The sequence below is a fragment of the Nuphar pumila genome, chromosome 5 (assembly GCF_984573655.1).
Source record: "Nuphar pumila chromosome 5, dmNupPumi1.hap1.1, whole genome shotgun sequence".
NCBI lineage: Eukaryota > Viridiplantae > Streptophyta > Magnoliopsida > Nymphaeales > Nymphaeaceae > Nuphar > Nuphar pumila.
In genome coordinates, this window is record NC_143253.1 from 72,633,751 (window position 1) to 72,654,780 (window position 21,030).

Here is a 21,030-nt window from a genome sequence, read left to right on the forward strand (position 1 = left end):
AAAGTTTTTATTTATTCCTACACATTTTTCCTTTTAAATTTCAATATGTTTTGATTTTCCTGATGTTCTTATAACAAAACCAACTCCGTTTTAGCAGCATTTCTGCATACCCCTCGGAATTTTTATATATCAGGAGATTTTCCCTTGCCAAGAAATCGCAATATATCGAGATTTGTAACTGTGCTAAGGAAGAAATAATGCCACATCAAAACAACCATTCTCTGTATTATGTGGAGTGAAAAAAGAAAACTAATAATTGGATAAAACTCATGGAGAATCAGATTAAGCAAAACTTTAGCATTACTGAGAGTGGTTTATTCTGATGAACAAATACAAAACAATTGCAGATAAGCTCTGTCAGACATATCAAGTTACATGAAAATTTCTAACATGCTATGACCAATACTGAAGAAAAGAAAGACCAGATACCATCAGAACTGCATATATGCCGCAATCCATAAATAGACCACTGATTGCCTTATACAAAACCCAACCCACATCCAAGGCATTCTCTAGTTGGTCTGCCCAAGCATATTCGTCAGCACCAACATTTGTTTTTGCTTCACCTGTGCTGCTTTTGGATTGGTTAGCGATCGCATGCCCAAGAACAGTGGTTACATCAGTCAACAAGATCATATAAACTGGAAATGGGATCAACCATCTTATGATGGCAGCAATTATGGCATCACGATTATATGAAATGATGATCAAAAAAGCCATAATAGTGGCACATACAGCACGGATGTTTTCAGTAGCTGAAATGGCAGAAATGATTTGTTTTGATGTGAATATCTTAAGATCATGAACTGTAGAAGCAAGACCATGTAGGTAGTGAATAGCGGGGACCAACAAGCGTGCTTTATAATCTGAACCCAATGAACTGCTGATGCCTTCTTTCTTTTCTTGACGATTCAATGATACAGATCCACCAAGAGTCTCATTGTTATCATGCTTGGCACCTGCAATACCAAAGTGATGAGTAAATTATGCCAAAATGGCACAACCAGTGCACCAAATGAAGCAGGGCAGTTCAAGTTGTCTCGAGTGATAAAAATGCCAAGGGGCAAAGAAATGAAGCTAGTGTAGATCAAATTCAATCTACATGTAATAAAGAAGATGGTACTATCACCAAGTAACATAGATAATGGAATTTAAACACAGGCCCTTCCAAAGAAAGCCTTCCCAAAGCGTTCAGATCGACAATCAGTAAGAGTGTGAGTTCACTTTTACTTCTTTTCTTCAGCATGTGAATGATATCAAGAAAAACATGCTTTATAAGAACTTTCTTGCTCTCTATCCTATCTACGGCAAGAGATCTTAGTCAACAGCTTCCTAGCATTCAGGATCGACAGTATGTCATTTAAAAAGTCAAAATGGTTAGAAGAAACAAATGATGACAGGTAATTAAGAAAAAAATCAAGCCACTCATGAGATTGCGTAAAAATTCAAATCATTCTTGAGATTCTACAGCTTGTAAGACTTGCTGACTCCTCAAATTGCAATTCAAATTTTGTTAGTAAGACATGCACCCAACAGTAAAACCCTTCCGTATATACCACATTGACTCAAAACATTTGCAGACAAGGAACCATTATGACCAAGACTGAAAATAAATCAAACCAGAGTATAATCAACATGTGCCCAACTCTGCACACGTGACGACCTCCTAGAAAGTTGATTATAGTAACATTTTCTATGAAAGTGAGCAATAATGCAGAAGGACAAGTCTTGTGCCTGCCATAACATATAAGCTTATGCCATGCAGAGTTGTTGACACGACCATCACACAACTGCATTGCTCTCTACAATATGAACTGAGATTTACAATACTTGCTTTCATAGAAGTTCAGTAAGAACAGGCCTTAAACGCTAGAAAATATAGAGCCTGCGAAGTCACTAGAGTCTGTGGTCACTTCACTATAAGGTGGTTAAAGTGGTGCCTGATGATGTAGGTTGGAACTTGGTCATATCTCTGAGTTGCATGACAATCTTTGTTCTTTAATGGTCACTGGTGTAAGTTGGAGCTTAGCCATATCTCTGCTTTGTGTGCCGTGATGATCTTTGTTCCTTAATCACGACTCCACAGTTCAACACATGATTCAAGCTCAAAATTGCATGCAATCATGCTTGCATAATGCAAAGAGATAGGACTTCTATAAACCATGAATAACTGACCATGCATGCTCAAAACCACAAAGACAGCAAACTCCAAAAAGCACATGATTAGCCTAGATTTTAAGGTAAAGCTCAAAATTTTTGTATCTAGAGTTACATGTGAAGTTACAAATTCATTCATATATAAGAAAAAACAGCCATGAAGTTCACAATGTATCCTATACACGCAAACATTCAGTGAATCCATGCACAAACAAAGTTGTTGAATGCTAGTGCTTACAAAGTAAAAAACATTTCTACAATGAAGCATGAGACATTGGTAAGTTGTTTTTTCCTCCTTTTCATGTAGATATATTGAATCTTTCACTTCTTCTCTCATTTATCTTTCTCCAAACACCAGCCAAAAGTTTGCCGCAACAAATAGTATTTGAGACATCTTGTCTATCTTCCTTTTGTACTTGGTGCGGTGTTAAAGGATGGGGACAGCTAAAAGGAGACAAACCAGATGCTTCAGCCAGGGTTTTCCAAGTCTATGATTCAAATTAGATTGAGCCGACTGTGATAAAATTCAAATCAAATACCTTTTGATGTTGGGTGAGTCTAACCTAGTATCAATGCATTAGGCAGGATATATAGGAACAGATAATCAATCCAAACAATTCCTGATTCTTTGTAATGCAATTTCTCCCACAGTTGTAGAAGTCATAATGTATCATTCTATAAATTAAAGTGCAAAACTCAAGATAAAAAAGTTGAATGTCATACACTTGGAACCAGTTTCAAGAGTGTAAAGTAGCTGTCCCTTATGTATCACACGGTGCACTATCTACCGTATCGTAAGATATGGTACAATACATATTGTTATTATAAAGAAAATCGATACAATATGCACTCATATTGTGATACGAGTGTGTATCATATGTATCATACAATACAACGTAGGCGCACTAAAAACAGGGCTGAATCATATTTTTTAAAGACCTCTTGAGGGTCGACTCTCTCATTTATAATAGAAGTCATTAGAGAGGTATCCACGCACCCTAAGACTCGTGAGAGCGATTTGGGGGCCGATCCATGAGCAAGAGATAGGACTTTTGCAGTTTGTTCAAGTAAGCATGCAGTTTCACCATTTTTCCACTCAAGGAAGTGGGTTAAGGTAAAAAAACTATATTTTTTGCTTCTTATTAAGGTAAAAAAACTATATTTTTGATCCGGCATGGCAATGGGACACTCGAATAATGAGTGAAAATCGAGTGCAACTATTATTATAGTGTATTTGGGTGGTATCTCTTGGTTGAAGCATCATTTAGCTAGAACACATTTAAATGTAGTGGATTGCATGTCAAGGACTTTGCCTGATACCGTGAAATGACAATGCTAGTAATTACTTATTGGTTTGAGAGAAAAAAGACAAAAAAAAAAGATGAATAAGGCAGAAATAGGGTATGTGCAACCCTAGGAGGATGAAGATGAGCTTCCAATTTCTAATCCTATAGTTTCTAGCATAACATCAGAAGTAGGAAGTTCTACAGCGAAGGGAAAAGGTGTGACCGGTGCTAGTAGTAGTAGTGTCGCAGGCACAAAAAGAAGAGGAGGATGGGAGAGTTCTTCAATAGGAGGTAGAGCTAGAGGCTCTATTAGGAGTTTTTTTCCTCCTAGGACAGCCCTTGGGGTGTAACACGACATTCGCTCACGGTTGGGAGATGGTTTTATGATGCATGCATTCCTTTTAATGCAGCAAATTTATTTCATTTTCAGGTCATGTCATATGCCATAGCCAGTATTGGGACCGGATACAAGATGCCTTCATATTATGCTTTGAGAAGAAATATTTTAGATGCTAATGTGAATGAAGTGAAGTCTTGAGGCAGTCATGAAGAGAGTCTCGGTGTAACATCTTGGCAAATAGGTCGTCAGACAAAAAGTCTACTGACTTCGATAAATTTCCTTGTTTATTGCCCCAAAGGAGCCATGTTTTTAAAATCAACTGATTTGTCTGATACGCCCAAGACAACAGATGTATTGCTGAGGGTTTTTTAACCAGGTCGTGAAAGAGGTTCAACCTCAAAACATTGTATAATTGATTACTGACAATGCAACGAATTATAGGGCAGCAGGTAAAGAACTACCAAAAAATTGTGGGTCATTCTTTTGGACCTAGGTGCTGCCCATTACATAGACCTTGTGCTTGAAGACATTGGCAGCAATGGATGAGATACGATATACAGTTGAATTGTTGAATAATGCAAAGAAATTATAAAATTAATTTATAATCATGCATGGGTTTTGAACTTAATGAGGAAGTATACTAATGGCGCTAATTGATTTGTACCGCAGTTACTAGATTTGCTATAAATTTTTTGACAGTGCAGTCCTATGTCACATGGGTGCGGGTGCACCCACTTTCAAAAAACTTGAGTGCGGGGTACAACAAATATATATATATATATATATATATATATATATATATATATATATATATATATATATATATATATATATATATATATATATATATAAAGTCCACAGCCAGGGTCAAGTTGACCGCACCGGGTGTCGCACGCGCACCCGCATCGCGTCGACGCGGGTGCAACACCCAGTTGGCCGAGTCCCTGTGACATAGGTGCAGTCTTGTAAAGAATAGAAGTGCACTTAAAAAGATGTTTTCTTCGGATGAGTGAAATGCATATCACCATTCCAAAAAAAATAGCCAATAGAAATTGTAGATAGTGTATTTAGAAGTAAATTTTGGGATTCATGTGATAAGTTATTGAGAATAAGTATACATTTGGTGAAGGTGCTTCGAAGACAAACCAACTATGGGTTATCTCTATGAGGCTATGGATAAAGTAAAAGAGGTAATTAGAGATCATTTAAATGGAAAGACAAATTTGTATTTGCCTATATGGAACATCATTGACCATAGGTGGATTGGGCAGCTTCATCAACCTCTTCATGCTACAGCGTATTATTTAAATCTTGCATTTAGATACTCCCCTATATTTAAAATGGGCAGGGAAGTCAACGAGGGTCTCTTGGATTGCATTGAAAGGTTGAACCCCGATTATGGCATTCAAGATCAGATTCATAAGGAAATAAAAATTTACAACAATGTAGTGTATGATATTGGGAAACTTGTAGCAGTACAAAACCATACCATAATGCGCCCAAATAATTTATTTATTTATTTCAATTTTAATTTCATATTGTTATTTAGTTATATTATTTTGTATGATTATATGATTTGTATCATACAATCAATTATTGTCTTATTGATTTATTAGTTTCTCATTTTTTCAAGACGTGGTGGACCAGGTTTGGAAGTGATGGATGCGAAATAAATTGGAGCGTCTTTACGCAAATTCATACAAAGCGAAGAAACAGATTAGAGCACAAAAGGCTCAATGACTTCGTGTACGTTCGCTATAACCTACGAGTAAGGCAAAGGTAATTTTAAATTTACAAAGTTTATTACTCATGTGTTATTTAATGTTTTTTTATGCGTACAAAACTCAACTAATTTTAAATTTTCATGTTATCTTTTTAGGCAAATACAAAAGTTGTTCGAAGAGGCACAAAGAACAATTTGATCACATCAATTTAGAGAACTTCAATGTATTGGATGAATAGGTTTAAGAAGAAGCAGACCTCCTGAATGAAGAGGGCACTCAATGGATAAACTTGAAGGGAGCTCAGGGCATAGATGATGAAGACCCCACAAATATTGGAGATGATTTGATTGTCAAAGGAGGAGAAAAAGAAGAAGATAATGATGATGATGTTTGATGATATACTTCTTAAAAACTTGGTTATGTATTGTAATTTATAACTGTTAAGTGTTCATAAATTTGGCTTTTTTTGTTTTTTGATGAGCCTTATGGCATGTTCTTAATTGAAGCTATTACTATTTTGCATTGTTCTTGTGAGATTTGATGATTGATGGTGTGTTATGTAGCTCATAGAGGCATAAATGCTTCACATGTGATTTTATGGTTGCATTTTGTGCATTTCATCATTGTTTTGTGTTATGATTTATTTAGATTTTTTGCTAATTTTTTCAGATTTGTTACGATTTTTTTTTAGAATTTTTGTTTTTTTTTTCAAAATTTATGATTTTTTACGATAGGTATCTTATTTTGGGCATGACCGATACGGGTTACGATACAATACATACAACATTGATCTATATTGTGTCACATTGCGATATGATACAACCATGTCTTTGTTCTTTTTTTTCATCTTTCTAACACTCTGGTTACTTTCAGCTAGAACATTTTCTTCTATTAGGGCCATTAATACAAGTTGTACTACCCCAAGGCTCATTTTCACACATAGTAGTGTTCTTCAAGAATTGGAAAAGAGGAGAATAATGTTTCATTTTTTGTGAAAATGATCGCTATAGAGACCTCGTAACTTCTTTAAGTTCTTAAACTTGTTCATCATTAGTTTGATGTGGTTTATGATCCATGAGGACCATGACACAACACGTTCAGATGTTTTTGTTAAAGAGTATATAAGTATATATATATATATATATATATATATATATATATATATACTTATTGTGTATACATATATATACATATTTATATTAACATGTATATATAATTGTATTTATAATGTTGTAATAGGTAATACCTATTAGGGGTATTTTAGTCCTTTTCTACTTGTAATTGGTTATGCCCATTAGGGGCATATTTGTCCTTTATTTTTATTTTTTGTGTTTTATACAATGTTTAGCTAAAGAACATTATTGTCTTTATTTCAGAGTCGTTGGGACCTCCTCAACGACTCTATGCTTATCCTAAGCACTCTCTCAATAACAAGTTTTATGCTTGCATGCTTGTACTTGACCCATAAGTGGTCCTTGCTTTTACATTTTTTTTTTTGTATTTATAAAGCCCATAAGTGGCATTCTATTATTATTTATTGTATTTCATGACATGGTATTAGAGCATATGATATATTTGAGGTGAATGAGCGCTCATTAAGGATACGTGAAAGAGGAACGAGTGATCGTTAACTTCATTAATTTGAAAATGTGCATCAACACTTCTTTCTTCCTCCTCTATTTGTACATCTTGTCTTCTCTCTCTCTCTTTCTTGGTTCAATGGTCGAAAAGAAAGTGATTAAGGTTGTTCTTGTTAAATTTGATAGGAAAAACTATAATATGTGGATCACCACTATTAAAAAAATCTTCATTGGTAAGGATTTATAAGAATATGTTGATTGTTCCTTACGGGAACCTCAACCTATTCTCACTAAATCTATTTGTGAGGAAGACAAAGTAAAGAAACTCTTAAAGAAAATAAGAGAGAGAGAAGACTCTTTTGGAATACAAAAAAGTCTTTAAAGAATGGTTTTGTCCCCTATTTATGGGAAGTATGTGTGAAGAACCTTGTGAAAATATTTTAGAGTTTAAAAAGGCCGATGAAGCGTGGGTTTTAATCAAACAAACCTACACGAAAAATGATGTTGCCCATAAATGAGAATTACAAGACGAGATTAACAATTACAAACAAGGTGAAAAAGAGTTAGAGGGTATTATGAAACTCTCAAGAGGTTGTGAGACCAAATGGCCAATAATGAAGGCTATTTGGTATACCCCTAACGATGCTCGCCTTAGGAAAAATCAAATTCTTGGTGAACAATTTTTTTCAATTTATGAGAGGTCTAATACCAAAATTTGAACAAGTTCGAAGTAATATCATTCACGGTAAGAAAGATGAGCCACCTCCTATACACGAGATTTTGGCTCAAATGTGCATGGAAAAAACGTGGCTAAAAACCATGACCGAATCTAAGGAGTCCAAAGACAAAGTGTTAGCGGTCTCTAGACCCGGTGCTAACACTCATTTCTACAAGCCTCCTCACTGTTTTAAAAATAACTTTGGGAGTCCATGCAACAATGATGGGAGAAAGAAAATCATTTGTCATAATTGTGGAGAACCGGGGCACATCAAGCCATATTGCCCTGAATTCAAAGGAAAGGACGAGGAGTAGCTGCTCTAGAGGCTTCTAAGGAGGACAATGCGGAAACCAATAGAGATCAAAAATCTGTTGGAAGCATGTCTTTGTCCCAATTTGTAGAAAGACATGCTTTCAACTCTTACAACCACTCCTCAAAACGCTTATCCTCTATAATCAGTGTGGTAGTTTCCTCTTCCTTACCTCCCGGTAAGATTTATTGACTCTTAGATTCTAGGGTCTATTTCTATATGACCCCTAATAGTTTTGTGCTCTCCAATTGTGGTATTAATTCAAGTAGATCTAATGTGTTTACCGTTGATGGTTCCTCTCTTGATATTAAAAGAATTGGAGATTTTAAAAATTCTTCAACCCTTTTAATTCCAAAAGTCAGAATTGTTCCAAAACTTAATTTAAATCTTCTTTCAAATAACCGATCATGGTTGTAATATTGCCTTAACATATGACCGGTGTTTAATACATGATCTTCAATCTAGGAAGCAAATTGGGGAAGGGTATAGAGGAGATCTTTATTACATCGATCGGTTGCTCATTCATAAAGATACTTTTTGTCTCAATGTATAAAAATTGGATATTTTTTTGTGGCACCAAAGACTAGGACATCCTAGTATTTCTAAGTTATCCAATGTATCTCATTTGAGAAAATTTTGTAATGAAAATCTTCAATATAGAGACTGTATTCTTAGAAAAATTAAAGTCGTTCCTTATCAAGGGAGAACTTATTTTGCTTCCAAACCTCTTGAATTAATACACCCTGATGTATAAGGTCCTACTTCTTGATGCAGAGCAAGATGAACCGGGTCCATACAGCGTGACCCAAGCAAGGGCCCGGATTTACACTCTGGTGATCGGACCCAGGCAGCGGATCCAACCCAGATATTGGTTCCCAGACATGGGGAAGAGGTCTCGCTGCGTACCAATTCGAGACGAGCACAGAGGGTACGGGACGGACGGCTCCAAATCCAGCAGCACACTGGAGTGGTATCGGGTCCGAGGCCAGACCCGATACTCGGATCCAGCCAAAGCCTTTAAAAACCCCTCTAGGGTTGCGTGCACAGAATAGAGAATAGAAAAATCGCAGCAGCTTTGCCTTTCGTTGTTTTCTCTTTTGTTCCTTTTCCAGCAAACTTTTGCCTTTGATTATTCCTTTTTTTGTTGCTTTCGTTGTTGCTTTTCACGCCCTGTCAGTTCTTGTATTTCCAATTATTCATCATTATTTAGTGGAAGTTTCATTGAAAATAAAAAAAGAAACAATACAGCACCACGTTTTGGGTGGCTGTTTTCCTCTTATCCATCGTACGTTCGTGAGCAGCGTGCCGACCATCTCAGCAAACAGGAGCATTGCAGCCGACCTTCCACACAGCATCAGTTGGTAGGTCTGCCCAGTGACAGTCCCTTAATGTGGTTGTTTGGGGATTCTCACGTGACAGCAAAGGGCAGCCACATCAAATTCAAAATACCGTGAAGGCTTCATCGTTCCCTCCCTGCATCAAATGGTATCAGAGCATGCCACCAAACGTGAGAAACGATCTGGCGAAGGGAAGGGAGCAGGAGGACACCGGCAGCGACGGTCAAATGTCGCATATGATGGAGATGATGACTCGAATGGACGAAAATCTGTTGCGTGTCAGCCGGGACGTGGCCAGCATGTCGAAACGACTCGATGGGGTCGAAACTCGGATCGTGGTCATCGAGTCGCGGATGGAGCCGCACATGGTGACTACACGTCAAAGGGGTTCGGGAGTGGCCGACGATGTTGTCGTCCTCATTGAAGTTGCGGCAGTCGACCCAGATCAGCCGATGCACATTCAGCCTGTACAAGACAAAGATCCAAATTCGGCTCTCCCTCCCCAATCCGATCTGCCTCCTCCGCTCCAGACGAACTAGAGGATCCATGCAGGTATGCCGCCTCCCTCAGGTTTACCCCTTTCACTGCAGCAGGCTCCAGCGGCTGCACCGCTGGCCGGACCTGCCCTGCAGGACCCCAGCTTCACGCTGGGTCCTGTCGAGGGTCAGGGCTCATGGCCACGAGCCACTGGGACGGCACCTCTGATTGGATCGTGCCAGCAGGGTCCGAGCATCACACTGGGTCGGGCTGCTGATCCAGGGGTGTCGACCCGACCCGGGAAAGCGATTGTTTTTTATGATTCGGTGTGTGGGAGCAAGAAAGCAACAAATCAATGGATCAGGACCCGAGAGGGTCCAGACCCGAGTTCGCGAATACCGGACCTGGGCCTGGGTTTCGGGGACCACCCTTTGGGTCCCTGGGAGCGGGTCCGAGTGTCAAAACCTCTAACCCGACTTACCCAGTTGGGTTTGGTTCGCGGGTCGCCCCGAACCTAACCCAACCCATTAATTTTGAACCTCAAAATGGACCCTTTACCGACCCAAACCCATATCGGGCCCGAACGGAGCTTCAGTTTGGATTTGAGCCGGGTCAGGACCAGACCCATACTCATCTAGATCGTGGATCGTGTTCAAACCAGGCTTTTTACCACCACAACTCGATCCCCGATCCGACCTATCCATATCTCGGTCGGACGCGTAGCTTAGGATTAAAGTCGATCCAGATCCAATCGGGTAATTCATCCTAGTACTACACTACCCAAACCCAGTACCCTTACCAGGCTCAAGCCTTTGACCCAACCCAGATCCAAAATCCCGTACCAAACCCAATCCACTGCCCCTACCCTAATCCAACCCATAACCCAGACTTGTACCATCTCGTTCCTACCCACCCAGAGCCCGAGACCCGGCAGCCCCATCCCCCTTACTTTGGACCTCCTGTCATACTGGTGCCACAACGTCGGCCACAGATGGCGCCCGCCCATGAGCCAGCAAGACCGAGGCAGATTCAGCAGGGACCGGCGCGACCAGAGCGCCGACAACAAGTCGTCGGAATTCGTCAACCCCAGCAGCCAGGCGAACAGGACCACGGAGATGAAGCAGTGTGGGATGATGACACCTTCTGGAACGCGCATCCTACAGGAAGGGTGGAGGCCCGACAACAGAGAGCACCATAGCACCCCTCCACGTATGGGGTGAAGTTGGAGCTTCCAGAGTTCGCAGGTCGGTTCAATGCGGAGCAGTTCTTCGATTGGTCATATGTCGTTCAGTTCTTCTTCGACTACCATGATATCGCCGAGCACCGTCGTGTCTTTCTAGCCTCTACTCAATTGAGAGGCCTAGCACAGACATGGTGGGTTGAGCTGCAAAGGCCGAGGGAGCGGCAGGGATTAGAGCGCGTACAGACTTGGAAGAGATGCAGCAGTTGATGCAGTGTAAGTTCGTGCTGTCAAATCACGCCGAGAGAGTACCTGACCTTGCGTCAAGGCACCAATACTGTGGCGGATTACACTGCTGAGTTTCATCGTCTTTCCCTACGAGTGCAGATGGAGGAGACCACCCGCCAGCAGGTCACGAGATATATTTTTGGTCTCCGTCCTGCTATTTCTGACGACTTCAGTTGTATCGCAGTTGAGTCATTGGATCAGGCAAGTAATTATGTCATGAATGTGGAGGAGAAACTGAAAAGAAGGCAGGAATATAGGACATCCCGTAGTGATCAGTCCAGTCAACCCAAGTCAAGTTTCCCAACCAGGGGAGCGAGCTCCCCTAGGAAAGAGGACTCAAAGTCCACCCTTGGAGTCGACCCTAGCAAACCCGATCAGTCCGGACCCGCGTACCATACCAAATCCAAAGGTAAGCCCATTGAGTCTGCCATTCAATGTTTTAGGTGTCAAGAGTTAGGTCATATTGCGTCCAAGTGTCCCACCATGAGTAAGAACACCCATCTAGCAGAGGGCATTATTGAGTCATCGTTCGATAGTGATAATGAGGGTGTGTCGCCTGTTGAGGAAAATGAAGAGATGAAAGTCGTAGAGTTCGATGGCAGCCTTGAAAATTTGTTAACCATCCGTCATGTTTTGACCACATCCCGAGAGTCGACCCCGAAAAAATGGTTACGGAATAATATTTTTAGAACTTGATGCAACTATGAAGGGCGCACACATGTGATGTTATCATTGATACCAGAGCATGTGAGAATATGGTGTCCGAGAGTATCGTGTCCACCTTGAACTTGAAAACGGAAAAATTGTCTCAACCTTATAAAATGGCATGGTTCAAGAAAGGGAACAAGGTACCCATCACCCTGCGTTGCCTAGTTCGATTCTCCATGGGCGAGCATTACGACGATGAAGTGTAGTGTGATGTGGCCCCTATGAGTGTGTTTCACATCCGTTTGGGACGCCCCTGGCAGTTTGACCGTAAGACCATCCATGATGGCCGTAGGAACATGTACACATTTGTCTTTGAGGGTCATAAGATAGTTCTTCTTCCCACCAAGGAGACCAGGTTTCCCTGGCTCACGGGCTTAGTAGACCAATCTTTCCTCCTTGAGCTGCCCGGAAATTGGCATCGTTCTCTGACATTTAATGTGTATGATCTAAATGCTTATTGCGAGGACAACAAGTCGTCAAAGCCGACTTCTTCCCAACCAGGTGAGAATGATGCAGAGCAAGATGAACCCGGATCCATACAGCGTGACCCAAGCAGGGGCCCGAATTTACACTCTGGGGATCGGACCCAGGCAGCGGATCCAACCCAGATATTGGTTCCCAGACATGGGGAAGAGGTCTCGCTGCGTACCAAATCCAGACGAGCACAAAGGGTACGGGACGGACGGCTCCAGATCCAGCAGCACACCGGAGTGGTATCGGGTCCAAGGCCGGACCTGATACCCGGATCCAGCCAAAGCCTTTAAAAGCCCTTCTAGGGTTGCATGCGCAAAACAGAGAATAGAAAAATCGCAGCAACTTTGACTTTCGTTGGTTTCTCTTTTGTTCCTTTTCCAACAGACTTTTGCCTTTGATTATTCCTTTTTTTCTGTTGCTTTCGTTGTTGCTTTTCACGCCTTGTCAATTCTTGCATTACCAATTATTCAGCGTTGTTTAGTGGAAGTTCCATTGAAAATAAAAAAAGAAACAATACAGCACCACGTTTTGGGTGGCTGTTTTCCTCTTATCACTGCACATCGTACATTCATGAGCAGCGTGCCAACCATCTCAGCAAACAGGAGCATTGCAGCCAACCTTACACACAGCATCAGTTGGTAAGTCTGCCCAGTGACAGTCCCTTAACGTGGTTGTTTGGGGATTCTCACATGACAGCAAAGAGCAGACACATCAGATTCAAAATACCGTGAAGGCTTCATCGTGCCCTCCCTGCATCACTTCTACTACTTAAAAAGGTGGATATACTTACTATGTGAGTTTTATAGATGACTATTCTTATTTCACTTGGATCTATCTTTCGTTCGGATTTAGAGGGAGAATTTATGTCAAATGACTTTAAAAATTATTTTGAAAATCATGATATTTTACATCAAAGATTGTGTGCAAATACACCTCAACAAAATGGTTTGGCTGAAAGGAAACATAGGCATATAATATAAACCACTAGAACCTTGCTTATTTCTAAACATGTTCCAGAACACTTCTGGGTTTAAGTTACACTTACTTTTGTATACCTCGTAAATAGACTCCCTTCAACCAAACTTCAAAATATTTCTCCTTATGAAAAAATTCATAAAACTACCCCTGGTTACTTTAGATTAAGAACTTTTGGATGCAAATGTTTTGTCCTTACAAATAAAAATGACAAACTTTCTTCAAGAGTCATCCCTTGTGCTTTTTTTGGTTATGGAGAAAGCCAAAAAGGATTTATATGCTATGATTTTAAACATAACAAACTTTATATTTCAAGAAATGTTACCTTTATAGAACAAGAAAGTTTCTTTGATATAAATATGTCTAAGGAAGAAAATGATTACTCATTTCTAGAATTATATTTCATGTTATATTGACACTACTTTATTTATTAAGAAGTCTGATGCAGATATAGTCATCTTACTTCTCTATGTTGATGACATGATCATAACTGGAGGAGACAAACAAGAAGTAAATTATATTAATCATGTTCTTAAACATAGTTTTGAAATGATTGACTTAGGATTTCTTAGATTTTCTTGGGGATTGAAGTAAATTATTTACTGATTCAATCTAAGTTTACTATTAAGATAATCGAGAGGTCTGGAGTCACTGATGAGAAAAGGGTGGACACTCCTGAAGTAAACAAAGCTAAGATGAAGATAAATAATGGAACACCATTAGATGATCTCATTCCATATCGTTAGATGATTGGTGTCTTGACTTATTTAACTATTACCAAACTTGACATTTCTCATGTGATTCACACAACGAGCCAGTTCCAATACTCTCATACCTCTGTGCATATGAGTGTTGTTATGAGGATTGTTCAATATTTAAAGAATTTTGTTTCTAAAGGACTCTTATTGTCTTCTTCTTTTCTTGATTTAATTGTGTATTCTAGGGGAGGAGATCCCAATGACACTATGGGTTTTTGTGTTTTTGTAGGTGATTCATTAGTATCCTGAAAATGCAAAATGCAACAAAAGGTCTCGTTATCATCAACTGAGGTTGAGTATCGTGTCATGTCTACCACGACATCCGAACTTGTGTGGATGAAAAGATTGCTAGAAGACATGAGAATTTATATACAATCTCCATCAAGGTTACGCTGTGACAACAAAAGTGTTATATGCATCGCCTGTAATCACACATTTCATGAGCATACTAAGCACATCGAGATGGATTGCCACTATGTTTATGAAGAATTTATGAACAAGTCTATTACCTTGCCATATATAGCATCAAAATTTCAAGTGACTGATTTCTTCACCAAAGCACTTCCTTCTCTAAAAATATTTTGCTTGACAAACTTTTGGTTATTATAATGTAAGTTTGAGGGAGAGTGTTAATATATATATACTTATTATGTATATATATATATATATACATATTCATATTCATACTATTATGTATATATAACTGTATTTATAATATTGTAATAGGTAATACCTATCAGGGGTATTTTAGTCTTTTCACTACTTGTAATAGGTTGTGCCCATTAGAAGGCACATTTGTCCTTTATTTTTATTTTTTTATTTTGTGTTTTTACATAATGTCCTTTAGCTAAAGGATATTATTGTCTTTATTTCATAGTGTCGTTAGGACCAAGATTGTTCGTATGGTACGATAGAGTACGATATATATCTACTTTTGGGGTTTACGATACGATACACACTCGTATCGCGATACAAGTGTGTCTCATACCTGTATCAGGTGTATTGATGATACACTCCTATATCGTGTTGTATCATATTGTATCATATCGAGCGTACCATAAGATACACCTTCAACGCACTTTAAAAAGGCAATTTTTTTTTTATTTTGGGTTTTAAATACCTTTTGAGTTCCAACTTCTCCATTTGTCTAGAGGCCATTAGCCGTGCATTTCCACTGATTTTTCACCCAAAGAAGTGATTTAAGATAAAAAAAATTGTATTTCCACCATTTTTTTCACTCAAAAAAATGAGTTAAGGTAAAAAAATCTTTATTATAAGTAAAATTACAAAGCTACTCTCCAAAAAAAATTGCCTCGGGGGCGCTGCCCCACTACAACCCACCGCCAACTTACCGTGAAAATTAAATATTTATATCAAGGTAAAAATCAGGCTTCACACTCCAACAAAGATGGCATCAGATGATCTAGCATAGCAATGGAGCACTCAAGTAATGAGCGAAAACCGATTGAAAATCAAGTGCAACTATTGTCATAATATTTTTGTTTATGTAGCATGAAAGTATGAGTTTTGTGGTATGTTCTAAATTGCAAAATATTTAATATTTTGCATTGTTCTTGTGAGATAGTTGATGTTTGATGATGTCTTCTGCAGCTCATAGAGACATAAATTATTCATATGTGATGTCATGGTTGTATTTTGTGCAATTTATCATTATTTGATATGATATGTTTTTTTAGAATTTTTACTAATTTTTTTATTTTTTAAAAAATTTTCTTGATTTTTTGAATTCTTGATTTCTTGATTTTTTTAATTTTTTATTAAAAATTTATGATATGTTTACGATACGATACGACATGGTGTTACTATTGCCTCTATTTCTAACCGTTGAGGATGGTCCTAGGGCTTTATGTGTTGGTGTTGTGTATATATAGGGGTTGAACCAAAGTTGCCAAACTAAGAAGCGAAAGCGAGAAACGATATAGAAAGCGGAAGCGAGAAGAGATGCATTTTAAAATTTATACGAAGCGGGAAGCGAAGTTTCAATTTAAAAGCGAAATATAAATAAAAAATGAAGCAATATGGAATCAAACAAGAAACAAATAAAAACTAAAATAAAATTGATCATTCTTATATTTCATGATTTTTCTGTAAAAGAGTTAAATTTTTGTTAAAATCTAACAATGATGGTTACCATTTTAAAGAAAGTACATGGAAAGTGAGTGAAAGCGCGAGAGAAAATACATGAAAAAGATGAAAAGAAACGTGAGAAAAGTATATAGTATGCATAGACCATGTGTATGAGAAGCATAGAAGAAGCATGGGGGAATTGAGCTTCCCATGAAGTTTCGAAAGCGAGGAGTATCGTGCTTCCGAAGCGAGTTTCCAAGAAGCGAGCTTCCCGCCTACCTAAGAAGCTTCCAGTAGCTCTGGGTTGAACCCCTTTGTAAATGCCATGCTTGTTTAAAGCACTCTCTCAATAGCAAGTTTTATATTTTTTACCTGGTCTCATACCCATTTTTGGGTTTATGCTTGTGTGCTTGTACTTGACACATAAGTGGTCCTTGTTTTTACACACTTTTTGTGTGTTTGTAAAGCCCATAAGTGGCATTCTATTATTATTTCTTGTATTTCATGACAGTTTTTCCCAGTTAATGCATTCAGTATGTTTTTGCAATATTAGTCATCTAAATTTCATAAAATGTAAGGGGAGGATTCTACAATGATATCTCAATCATTTATCCAGCTTCAATGACATCCCAATTTTTATTTATCAAATACTTTTTAAATATTTATTTCACCATTTTCATATTTTTAATTATATTTATATTTTTTAGGTCTATAATATTTGTTCTTATAGTTTTTGTGATATATTATATAGCAAGACACTTAACAACCTTGGTCTCAATACTATCAATCCTTTCAGAAACAACATCAATGTTCAGTTCCTATCCATTTGAATATTACCTAAACATGGATAATGTATGTTAGTATTGGGCATGGGCATAGAGTTTTGGTCACGTCAAGGCCTAAAAGGCTAGATACAGAGATATGTGCATGTGTGCTTGTGTGTGTGCAGGCACGTGCATGTGGGGGGACATAATCAAGACATGTTTGAACTTTAAACTATAATTAAAGATTGTAGAACATATTTGAATACTGAACTACAAAGAAAGTGGGTGTCAAACTGGTAATTTAGTGTATGAGACAACACATAAATAAAATACTAGTGTTTTATCCTGTAGCATTTGAGCAATCCATAATTCTTTTTTTGATGATTCAAACAAGCCAATAAGTGATGGTGTTCATAATGAAGTCAGCAAGATGCTTGTAATTTTCAAACAAAATTAATAAAATCAACATAAGAAAACATGTTTAGAGCAAAAATTTGATAGCCTAAGAATACTTCAACACCCAATGAAGCAAAAACTAGTGTCCAACAGTGTCAGTGTCATGTTGCAAGTGTTAGGCAAGGATACTGTTGGCTGGTAGTAAATGTCCACGTAACATACTTTCAACCAATATCTTGAATATCAAAAAGCCATAACATGACAATGCTTAGCATCATATTGAAAGAACTCATTAGACATAAGGCACATGTATCAACTCTTCAGCAGCGAGCATGTCTAAACCACACGCACATTGTTTCCCATTACATAAAAACGTAGCTTAAGATGTAAGAAAAAAAAATCAACTATCAAATAAATGATTTCTTGCAAGATTGCCAGCGAAATCCCTTAAACATGACCAACAAAGTTAAGAAAGTTTACAGTTTTAATCCCCATCTCAGATTCAAAAGTAATGAGTTAACTAGACATATAAAAAGATGTTAACATCAACTGCAAAAAAAAACACCAAAAGCCACGAGAAAGAAACACACACATAACATGTTTTGCATCCTTCATCATTGTACAATTCACAAAACAGACCTTAAGTCTACTTCTCCCTTGCTCTACATCAAAAACACAGAAAGCCTGTCAAAGAACAATAGAAATGATGCCTGCCACCAATCATATAACGGGAAACCTTGAAGAGTTTAACTACCCACAACAAGAAGGAAAATACCAACGCTAACATTCAAAACTAATCTTTTCATTGCAAAAAACAAGAGAATAAGAAATGAAAACTTCTCGTACAGGTCGTTACAAAAATAATTCTGAAAAAAAGAAGAGCAATTATATGGCCAACCCACCGCCAATGTTATAAAAAAAGCTAACATTTGGAAGATTTAATCAATAAAAGAAAAACAAAACTGATGAATCAAAGCGCTTCTAGAACTAAACTTTTGTTTCTCATTGAAGCGAAAACGGAAAAAGCCAAAATTTCATCCTATTGCTTTGGTATCAGAATAAATACAAAAAATCAAACAAAAAGTAGGAGCAACTAATACCAAATCATATAAAATGAACAAATCGAAGAAAAAAGAGGAAATCAGAAGCCGTGAATCTCATGGTATATAGACCCATCCTTCTCGTCGAAAATCAAGCACAAAGAACTACATTTTCAATCACATAACTTTCTCATCAAAATTCATAAAAAAATAAGTAAAATCCAACAAAAATCAATCAACCGCCAACCATACAAAAAGATCACATTTTGAGGGAGAAAACACACGAATCACATGGTGCTTTTTTTCATTAATAAACAAGCATACCGATGTCTCCATGCTTGGAACGGAGTCGTGGCTCTTGGGGAACGGCCGGAATCGACAGTGGTGTCGATTTTGTGATTGTTTCCCATGTTGGTGTCGGCGGTATCGACGATGGTGGAGATATTGATATCGTTTCCCATGTTGGTGTTGGAAGAACCGATGGTGGTGGTGGTGGTGGCGGTGGCGGTGGTACTGCTGTTCCCGTTGTTGGTGTTGGTGGTGGTGGTGGTGGCGGTGGCTCCGCCGTGGCGGGGATGGAGGGGATCTGGCCGGTGATAAACGCGATCCGATCCGAGCCCCTGTCGACGATTCGCCTCCGGCGAGTATCTCTAGCCGTCTCCATTCTTCCTCCTCCTCGGTGACGCCCAGGATGAGAGGTGTCCTGGTTTTGTAGGAGAATATCGACTCGGACCGGTTCGAGATTTCCCGCGTGGACAAATCGCTTTCGGTCGTTTGGATTCGAATCGGGTACCACCATGCGGGTAGATGCAAACGGGTCGGACTCTATCGGATCGGATCTGGGCGTTACCAAGTCCGACTTAATCAGACGTAACCTCATTGGATTTCGGAGTCGGATGAGGATCAGCCAAAAACGAATCCAAATCCGAGTTGCTTGAAATCCAACATTCATGGGGTGTTTGTGTGCCACCGAAACATTGAGGTTTCCCCGGAATTGCACGAATAACGAAGCATTTGGGTGGGCCCCACTGTGGCAACGCAAAAGAGCACTCTCTTTTCCATGCGGGAAAAATCAACAAGACATCCTCTTTCCATGGAATCGCTTTGTGGTCCGATTTTGTTACTATGAAAGAAGGCTATGCGTTGATTGCATGCGGAGCCTCCTTTTGTGGTAGACAAACGCCCCCCATGTATTCAGATCCAGATTTTTCTTGGATTCTGACTTGGGTTTGGATGCAAAAGCTGCCATGAACCCGAAAAGCAAGGACCAGATGACTGAAGGCCTGTACCATACTGAGTCACAGCAACAGGCCAAATTTGTTATGGCCCTGAGGAGTGGACGTGAGTATCACGTTGAGGATAAAGAGAGTAGAGATAGCAGAGAGAGTAGAGAGAGGACTGATGAGCCAGATGCCAGTATTCCATTTTCTTCTTCGGCTCAGTCACCATCACCATCATCATTATCCCCCACCCCAGTTCATAAGAAGGATAGGAGTGAGCCTTCTCACAAAGATGAGGACCCCCTGATGTATATCCCCAAACCACCCTATCCCAAAGCATTAGAGTCTTCCGGATTTAGAGGTAAGCAAGGCATGAAGATCCAGGACATGCTTGACATCTTCAAGCATGTGCAAATCAACCTGCCTTTGCTCGATGCTATCTAGCAAGTGCCGGCATATGCCAAGTTTTTGAAGAAATTGTGTACACAAAAGAGAAAATTTGGAGTAAAAGTTCCTAATAGGGTCCATCTGACTAAGCAGGTGAGTTCAGTGATTCAGCATTAGACACCACCAAAGCTCAAGGACCTTGGAGCCCCTATCATTGCTTGTATCATAGAGAACATTCGGATAGAATGCGCTTTGCTCCATCTTGGTGCAAGTGTGAACATTCTACCCGGATATATCGATGATTTTGTCAGGCTAGGAGAGATGAGATCGACTCCTATTACACTTCAGCTAGCAGATCGTTCTATCAAGGTACCGAGAGGTGTCTTGGAAGACGTGCTAGTTAAGGTGGATGATTTCTATTTCTCAGTTGATTTCATCATCCTCGATATGGAAGGAGTGGATAGCCAGCACCAGACTCCGATCATTTTAGGCATACCATTCTTGGCCACTGTCAATGCATGTATAAATTGTAGAACTGGAGCCATGGATTTATCATTCGGCAACAGAAAAGTCAAGTTGAACATTTTCAATGCCGCGATGGGTCCAGCGGGAGATATGGACTGCTTCCAGATAAATATTGCACAGGATTTAGTGGAAGAACAACTAGAATTATACATTATAAAGGATTCTTTAGATTTGTACCATATAGAGAAGAATAGTTGTATAGTTAGTGTAGATGTGTCTAGAGTTTCGTCAGAGTTACCTCCTTGGAGAGCTGGCATTGAGCCTCTCCCACCACTTGCGGAGACCCTCGCCAATTCCT

At 39.0% G+C, this 21,030-nt stretch overlaps 1 protein-coding gene across 1 annotated transcript; it reads right to left on the minus strand.

The window, feature by feature from the left end:
• Positions 1-300: 300 nt before the first annotated feature.
• On the minus strand, positions 301-19,275 carry LOC149837760 (uncharacterized). Its single transcript, XM_090007491.1, has 2 exons — positions 18,925-19,275; positions 301-959 (listed from the first exon to the last, which is right to left on the minus strand). Exons 1-2 carry the CDS (start codon positions 19,262-19,264, stop codon positions 394-396), a joined length of 906 nt encoding a protein of 301 aa, XP_089863617.1. The 5' UTR covers positions 19,265-19,275; the 3' UTR covers positions 301-393.
• Positions 19,276-21,030: the final 1,755 nt, after the last annotated feature.

Coding starts and splice junctions, on each gene's coding strand:
- LOC149837760 (XM_090007491.1), bottom strand. CDS start 19,264: ATGGAGACGGCTAGAGATACTCGCCGGAGGCGAATCGTCGACAGGGGC. Junction 960..18,924: donor TTCCAAGCATGGAGACATCG/GTATGCTTGTTT, acceptor TTGGTATTGCAG/GTGCCAAGCATGATAACAAT.